General features: G+C 44.0%; 1 protein-coding gene across 5 annotated transcripts in view; it reads right to left on the reverse strand.

Annotated features, from left to right (window-relative positions):
- The window catches only part of ARFGEF3 (ARFGEF family member 3), a 207,180-nt gene that overhangs the window by 149,934 nt on the left and 48,107 nt on the right, over nt 1-9,139 (reverse strand). For all 5 annotated transcript variants that reach the window (XM_019527030.1, XM_019527027.1, XM_019527029.1 and 2 more), the window contains exons 3-4: nt 8,665-8,746; nt 2,798-2,929 (exon numbers count right to left, since the gene is read on the reverse strand). In XM_019527030.1, the coding sequence (XP_019382575.1) occupies nt 2,798-2,929; nt 8,665-8,746 (214 nt within the window). The remainder of the gene's footprint in view (nt 1-2,797; nt 2,930-8,664; nt 8,747-9,139) is intronic.

Here is a 9,139-nt window from a genome sequence, read left to right on the forward strand (position 1 = left end):
CCTTGTCCAGGTGATAGGTCATCTGGCCATAAAAGGAAATGAGACTGGTCATGCAAGACCTACCTGCAACAAACCCATGCTGGCTAGCCTTTAGGATGTTGGCATCGGCCAGTCCATTAAGGAAGGCCTCTTTAATAAACTTTTCTAAGACCTTCCCCTGGATAGAAGTCAGGCTGATAGGCCTATAGTTAGCCGGATCCACTCCTCCCTTTCTTGAAGATCAGCACCACATTGGCCTTCTTCCTGTCTTCAGGCACTAAACCAGAGCACCAGGAGTTTTCAAAGATCCGTGCCAGAGGCTGGTCTATGATGCTTACCAGCTCCTTGAGTACCCTGCGATGTAGATTGTCAGGGCCGGCTGACTTGAAGGTATCCAGCCTCTCAAGGTGTTCCTTCATGAGGTCAGCATTAATGGAGGGCAGTGGATCTCCCTCACCTGGACCTCCCTGTCCTGTAGCGGGCATGGACGTCCCATGGGACTGATGAAAGACTGACGCAAAGTACCCATTTAATAGGTTGGCTTTTTCCTGGGTGTCAGTTGTCCCATCTGGTTCAGCAGGAGTCCAATGTTGCCCTTGCTTTTCCTCCGGCTCCCCACATATCTGAAAAAGGACTTTTTATTGTCCTTGATGCTTGAAGCTAGTTGGAGTTCAGTTGCAGGCTTGGCTTTCCTTGTTTGCTCCCTGCAGGACCAGACCAGTGCAGAATAATCCTCCTTGGAAGTGAATCCCATCCTCCATCCTTTGTAGGCCTTTCTTTTTAGCCTCAAGGAGGTCTGCTAGGTCCCTGGAGAGCCAGGGGGGCTGCTGTGTCCTCTCACTGCCTTTCCTCCGAGATGGAAAAGACTTAGCTTGTGCATTGAGGATCGCTCCCTTGAGGAGCAGCCACCCCTCTTGAACTCCCCTCTCCCTGGGGTCATGGTCCCTTAGGGCCTCACTAACCAGCCTCCTGAGCTTGTTAAGGTCGGCTTTCCTGAAGTCAAGGACTTCAGTGTTGCTGACTGACTTGCCAGCTTTACAGCAGATGGCGAAGGTGATCAGCTCGCAGTCGTTGTCACCCAGCTTACCATCGATCGCTAGGTTGCCGATTAGGTCATCCCCAGTAGTCAGTACCAGGTCAAGCAGCACTTTGCCTCTTGCTGGCCCATAGACTTCTTGAGTCAGGTAGAGGTCATCCATGCACTATACGCATCTAATTTAGTTAGTCTGCAAGGTGGAAATCTGCCAGCCTTCTGCCTGACTTCCTGCTAACAAGGATAACAAAGTGTCTCTGAACTCCAACAAGCAGTACTTTATACCTTGTTTGGTAAATGCAGAAACTCTTGCTCCAAGCAATGGCAAAAAACAATAGAGAATAAATAATTCAGGACGCCCAGAATACACCTGTATTAACACTTGTAAAAGGTGTGATGTAAGTGAACACAGCTGAACAGCCCTTTCAGAAGTATTGTTGCCACATTGACTCATTGAAATATTGCAAAAACAAAGAGGGCAGCATACTATTCAGGCAGTATTCCTGGAACAATTCCTTCCAGTGTGTACGCTAACTCACGCTGAGTTTTAAATTGGTAACCTATTTGCAAAAGCTAAATTATTCTTCTTTCAGCATCCTCTCATTCCTTCCTCAAAGTAGTCTTAGCATACATAGTAAATCTGTATATTATCTTATCGCCACACACAGTTAAGATAGCAGAAGGTAACTGCAGATTACTGTAATATTCCTTTCTTTTGTAATATCTCAGTGATTTTTTGTAATGAAAGTATATTCTTGTCTTATCCAAATAATGGCAAGTTTTGTAGTTAAGGTTATAGCTAACTTTAAGCCAAAATTGGGGCTTTACTCTCTAAAACCTGAAAGGGGGAAGCTAATCTACACAAGGGAGTAGGAAACTTGAGAAGAATGTCTGACCAACAACAAGAGGAGCTGGGCAAGATAAGAATGTTGAAATGCCTTAAATATGAAGTTCCTGCAGCCTCAACTAACATCCTAAAGCTGTACAATCGCATCTAGGAATAACAGCTTGCTTTAATTATATAAAATGATGGTGGCTCCAACACAGCTTCAGAGACAGATATTTTGAGGCACCAGAGACAAGGACAAAGCTCTAAGTGAAAACAGGGCTTTAGTGAGAGACAAAGAATGGACAAACAACATGGTCCAAGCTTTCAACTGTGAGCATTGCCCTTCCATGTGCAAACAATTAAGGTCACTACAGACTGAGGCTCTGGGTGCATACAAACACTGAGCATCTAACTCTTCTGAAAACACAGACTTCAATACCAGTGGTCAGCAACCATTTGTGGCAGCAGCTTGGAGTGACCTGACTGGGGCTGGCACTAAGAACTAGCTGCCACTGCCGCTTCTCCCTTGATGGACAGCACTAGAATGGCACAGCAGTAGCATCCCCCACCCCTGAAGCCATGGGCTGGATCCAATGGCTCCAGGATTCATAGGTTGCTGGCCCCTTCCCTACATTATCTGTAAGCTTCTTCCAAGGCAGCTATCAAACCATAGTAAATGATATGCATGTTTAAAGGCACCTCCTACTGCATAGTCTGGGGTAGCATTAAAATGGCAGATAATCAAGTTAAGATACAATACTTTGGAGATTTCCATTTAATCTGATGTAACACAGTTCAGGTAACAAGGAAAACAAGCATTCGCTGCCAGCAGGAAAAAGAGGATCAGATGCTGACAGGATATGAACCTTTCCAAGATGCTTACAAATTTATTTGCGAGCCCCAGGATTGAGTCAGCCAGTCTCTGTCGCAAGCACTGACGTCTGCAAAACACTAACCTTCATCACTTCTACCTGCAGGTCCTCGTTGAGTGAAGGAGTCACTTTGACAGCATTCAGCATCTGATTAAGCAACTGCTTCTCATCTGCGTCTGTTTCCACGGATACAAATCTGTCATCAGACAGCAGCTTCTGCAAAGAGACAGAGGCACTGTAATCTCAGAGTCGGCATATTCTGTGAGTTTTCATTATCCAGCTCCCTTGCAAGTCCCTGTTAGATATTAATGTCTGCAATGTACCTAGCACAGTGGGATTTCAGCCTGGGCCTAATTCTTCTGAATTACAGCAATACAAACAAGGAAAACAGTTTCCTATCCTAATGGATTGCTGAGAAGGAAAGACTCTAAGCTTTGTTTACAGAGCAATTAAAGCACTTTTTGGTTCATTCCTGAATTCCATTATTTCTTTCCCCTCCGATTTTTTCCTAGAAGCTCAAATGATTTTTAAAAAGGCCATTTTTCTGTTGCAGTCTAACACATGAATCCCTGAAGGTTGTTGGACTCAAGCAAAGCCCTCAACTAGCATATAACTTTTATTGTAGAAATAAGGCTTCAATAGGTGTACAGAGTGGAAAACAGTATAGCTAGCACTCTTCTATATGTTGTTCAGCAGGCAATGTTTCAGATATTATCCCACTCATTTCTTTTGAGTTCACACGGGAACAGAAACGCTGAGGGAGCAGCATGCCGGATTAATGGCAGCAGGTGGGAAGCAGTTTTGTGTTGCTCAAGAACAGACTAACCAAAAGGATAAACTAGGTTACCATATTTCCAGTTTCAAAAAAGAGGACCCATGGGAGGGGTGGGGGCCAGGAATGGAGGGAATATGATTGTGGAGGGGCAGTGATATGCCAGTGCCCTGCCCCTGCTCCTCACTCCCAAGCCAAAGCCTGCCACCCCCTCACTTCTAACCCACAGTACCTTGTCCCCCAAGACTATGCTTCCAACCTGCAGCCCCCCATCCCTGCTAATGCCTCTCACTCCCAACACACAACCCCCTAGCAATGCCTGTGCCCTGAGCTCCTGACCCACAGGGAGGACCCAAAAAGAGGACATGTCCAGAAAATCCCAGACATATGGCAACCCTATATCAACCAAACCCACAGTAAGAAGGAAGCTCTCCCAAGAAGCTGCAGAAGAAGAGGCTGGCCAATGGGCTAGGTTTAACAAAGACATTCTTATGGACTAGTCAGGTTCCCTCTGCTTGGAAAGGTTCATAATAGGGTGTTAGTAAGTATTTCCAGAGAGCAGGAAATACATAACTAGAGAGATTACTAGAACAGGTGGCATGAAAGTGCACATTCATTTCAAAGCCATTATATTTAAGTTACATTTTTTGTGGAAGCCCACTTTTAAATGTGATTAAAGGAACAGAAGTACTACCAATGCTCATCCAATCCAGTCCCCTGAGATCACACACGGTAGCATCCTAAGTCCCCTCCCCCCATTTTTTAACTGATCAAGCTCCACTTTTAAACTACTAGGTGTTTTGCCCCCACAACTCCTATTTGAAGACTGTTCAACTGCTCCTCTTATGGAGAGAAACCTTCTTCCACTTTTGAGCCTAAATTTATTTATAGTCCGTTTTATACCTAACTGTTGTTACCCCAGATTTGTCCATTCTTCCCTTGTGTTCAGCCTTCAGTGTATTTACATACAGTATTCAGATCCCCTCTTGGCCTTTATTTTGTTAGGCTGAACAAGGCAAACTCTCCTATTCTACCACAAGAGAGCTCTCCATTTTTGGGGTCAATCAAGCCCTTGTCTGATCCTGTTCCAGTTTGAGTTTGAGTTTAATCTTCTTCAATAAGGCTTACCAGAACTGTAAGAGAATTCTCACCACTGCTTCATACAATAGCACTACTACTACTAATTGCCTTCTATCTACTATATATATCTCCCTTGAGGCAGCCATAGAATACATTTGGCATCTTCAAGGCAGCATGACATTGGTAGCTCATGGTCCTATGACTAACCTAGAGAGCCAGGTCTTTCTTTGTCTGTTATTTCCAACTGAAAAATGTCCAGCTTTTAAAATCATTTTATATAGACTAGAATAGAAGTAGGCAACCCCCCGGCATAGATGCTGGAGTGGGACAAATGTGAAGGCATTTTGTTAGGCACATATGCCTCAAGGCAGATGGCAGGGAAGGGGCTGGGGCTGCACTCCCACAACAAGGATTGGGCCCGTGATGGCTCCCCTACCACCCACCCCTGGCATGCCAACATCTTACAAGTCAAGGCTGTGGGTATTCTTGGCACTCTGACCAAAAACGTTGTTGACCCTGGACTAGATGGATTTTTTAAAATAGAATCATGTGGTTGGAACGGGGTCTCAAGCTTTTATGAGGTACTCTTTAGGGTTTCATCTGTACCTGATGAAAAGGTATTTTAAAACTATTATTGCAGAAATTCTTATTAGTCCCCAGATGTATGACCCTACCATTGAACTTTGTTCTACTGAATTCCCTCACACTGCTATTATTCCACTTCACTCATATTGTTTCTGTATAATCTAATCCTTGTCTATACTGCAGTCTCTTAACTTGATGTCATCAGAAGATTTCATTACCACATTCCTACTCTTCACGCCAAATCCATTAAAGAAAGTATAAATGAAATAGGTCCCAGGACTGATCCTTGAGCAATAATAAGTTCCCTCCAGTCCCATATATCCCACTTCAACACAATCTGCTGTCTTCTTCCTTTTATGTGTCTAGTTTTTCTTAAACTAGAGAAAATAGGATTACTACAACTAATAATTTCTCAGTGGGGCAGCAGATCAAACACTTTGCTAAAGTCTCATGGATGAGATCTACCACATTTCCTGTCTAGAAAACCATTACTTATAGAGCAAGATAAAATGTTACCTTTGTTAAGCCCATATTGCATTTTTCTTGTATTCTGTTATGCTCCGCATCTTTAATTATTCTTTAGTTCAAAATGTGTTATTAAAATGTACTGAAACAACACTGAAGTCAGCCTAAAAACCATTTCTGTTTAGGTACTGTTTTAAATATAAGGTTAAATTTCAGAAGTCCAAATCTAACAAAACCAAGATAAGCTTATATGGAGCGAATTAAAAAGTTTTAAAAATGCCATTATCCTAGTCTGTGGATTCATTAGGAGATTCAGCCTTAGAGGATAAAAGTCAATTCACAATCCTTCTGGAATTCTTGGTTGCTTGTAGTTCTAAAAACATACTCCCTAGGTATGTCCATGCCAACACAAGAGTTTAACAGAGTCCTCCTATCACAGAACAAGATCTCCTGATACATGCCTACATCCCACTTATGTCCTCAAGATGGCTCCTCTGGCCTTTTGGCTAAGGGCAAGTGAGACTTGGGGGTATACGAACTCCAATGCCTCCGGGCTTGGGGCCTACACGTAAGATGCCTGCCATGGATTTGGGAGTATTTGAAACCCCAGGCTGCAGAATCTGGGAGGTCAGATACTTGCTGGTGGTAGCACCATACAGACTTGGTTGATTGAGCACTGCTCAGTTGCTAGACTTCTGAACTGATATGGCTAATTTGGCCTGAGACAAGAAACTTAAAAATGTCCTGAAGATGGCATGCAAGTACCAAAGAGGCCTTCTCTCTCTTGCAATGAATTCCTTGTTTGTGAACAGCAGCTTGCATTTAGCTAAAGAGCAGTTGTAACCATTTATTGTAAAGTATGCTCCAAGTAGGAAGCATTTACTATCTCAGTGCCTTCATTTTAAAAATAAATGCTCTGTTTCTGTACTGTTAGCTACAAATGTTTTAGCTCCTTGAAGTCCGTGCCTGCTTTCCTAGTCTTACATTACATAAACATTTACTCTTGCAATTTGATAAAACCTTTCTATTCATTTAGAATTGTTGTGCTTTAATGACTAAGACATTTTGAAATTGAAATATTTCAAAGGAAGTTGACATGAGAAATCTCATGAGGTTCAATAAAGAGAAGTGCAAAGTCCTGCACTTAGGACGGAACAATCCAACTGACCACTACAGGCTGGGGGCTGACTGGTGGGCAGCAGTTCTGCAGAAAAGGACCTGGGTGTTACAGTAGACAGTAAGCTATGAGCTAGCAGTTTGCTCGTGCTGCCAAGAAAGCTAATGGAATACTGAGTTACATTAATAGGAGCGCTGCCAGCAGACTGAGGGAAGTGATTATTTCCCTATATTAAGCACTGGTGAGGCCACATCTGGAGTACTGTGTCCAGTTTTGGGCCCCCCACTACAGAAAGGATGTGAACAAACTAGATAGAGTCCAGGAGAGGGCAACAAAAATGGTTATGGGGCTGGGGCACATGACTTTTGAGAAGCTGAAGGAACTGGGCTTATTTAGTCTCGAGAAGAGAAGACTGAGGGGGGATTTAATAGCAGCCTTCAACTACCTGAAGAAGGGTCCAAAGAGGATGGAGCTGAACTGTTCTCAGTGGTAGCAGATGACAGAACAAGGAGCAATAGTCTCAAGTTGCCAGCAAGGGAAGTTTAGGTTAGATATTAGGAAAAATCATCTCACTAGGAGGGTAGTAAAACACCCAGAGAAATAGTGGAGTCTTCATCCTTGGAGGTTTTTAAGGCCCAGCTAGACAAAGCCTTGGCTGAGACGATCTAGTTGAGGATGGTCCTGTTTTAAGCAGGGGGTTGGACTAAATGACTTCCTGAAGTCCCTTTGACCCTAATTTTCTATTCTTCTATGATGCAAATTTGTAGAATAGTCTTCAGTACTTGTTCCTATATTTACTCTTTCAGCTTCTGAAGTACCACAATTATTTGACATGATCGGAGAGGAACAGGGGACTCCATCAGCACAGGTTTTTAGTCACTGGCTGGAGTGCACAGCAGGCACTCCTATTTACTAGGAAAGAGGACAGCTCCCACACAATTCAATAGAGTCATGCTAGTTGCAGAATACCTCTGCAGCAGTGCATACATCACTAGATCAGTAGGGGTCTGTGAAGCAGGCAGTATTCAGATTCGGCCCAATTCGGGGGACAGTGATTCAGTTAACTGATTCAGATCACTGTCCCAATTCAATCTGGCCAAATCTGAAGATTCAATGCTGATTCAGAGAATCAGCAATTCAGACATGGCCACAGCTTTATATGTTTTTTCTACACACCTTGAGGTACCAGGCGTGGCTCATTAACGCTGAGATGGTGGGGCGGATGGAGTGTCCCACAGGAGCATGGGGTGTCCCCCTACCACGCGGTCCGCAGTGGACCCAGAAGTGGATTGGAAGTACCTCTGATCTACTTCCAGGTCTGCCGCCAAGCACGCAGGGACTTCCCCCCCCACATCTCCCCAGCTCAGCAACTGGCCATAGGGGGAACCCAGGTGACCTCCCAGGAGGCACCAGTTGCCGAGCCAGAGGGAAGGGTGGGGGTCCCCCACGCACTCTGCGACGGACCTGGAACTGGACCAGAAGTGCTTCTGGCCCAGTTCTGGGTCGGCCACTAAGCGTGTGGGGGATCCCCACCCACGTGCTCCCACGGGACACTCCATCTGCCCCACCATCTCAGGGTTCATCAGCCACTCCTGGTATGTAGAAAAAACAAATGAAGCTGTGTCTATGGCCAAATCGTCAAATCTCTCTGAATCTCTCCAAATTGAAATCAGAGGCTGTTGATTCAATTTGGAGAGATTAATGGGTCTCCTGATTTGATTCGGAGATTTGGTTGCCGAATCGGGCCACATCTCCTCTGAACTGAAAATCGGCAACCAAAGCTTTGCACAGCCCTATAGATCAGTACTTCAACTTGAAAGCTGTGTTTACAGTACATCCCACTCACACCTCAGAATTTAAATGGCACAGGAGTTATCATTTTACACGTGTGGTAAGATAGCAAATCAAATATATCCAAGTTTTAAGTCATACCTGCATCCCTGCTAGGGCATGTTGGGCTAACTTCATGTTCTTTGATTCCAACGCAAGCTGGAGTGGAAGGAGGCATTTCTCCCTACAAAATAAAGAGGAAAATAGTGCTGAGAAATTAGCATTCAAGAAGAGTACAACCATATATATGTTCCTAGCATAAAAATAGAATCAAATGCAAAATAATAACAACAAAAATTAAACAGCAATGAAGACAATAGAATTCTCCCCCCACCCCCATTTAAAAAAAACAACCCCAAAACAAAAACCATGCTTTACTGGAGGAAGCAGCACTGGATGCTTCAGCAGGACTTTTTGGTGCTTTAACTAATAGCTGATTCAATCAGCTGTTAGAAAAAAGGTCCACTAAAGTGCCTGATCTATACAGAATTCAGGTGAGCTGGGTCCAACTAATGCACTGCCTCTTTTGGGCATGTCTGGGGCTTGGCTCAGGAGCACATGGAGTTTAAAATAAAGC

This window comes from Gavialis gangeticus, unplaced genomic scaffold (assembly GCF_001723915.1).
Source record: "Gavialis gangeticus isolate Ggan-Ray unplaced genomic scaffold, GavGan_comp1, whole genome shotgun sequence".
Classification (NCBI taxonomy): domain Eukaryota; kingdom Metazoa; phylum Chordata; order Crocodylia; family Gavialidae; genus Gavialis; species Gavialis gangeticus.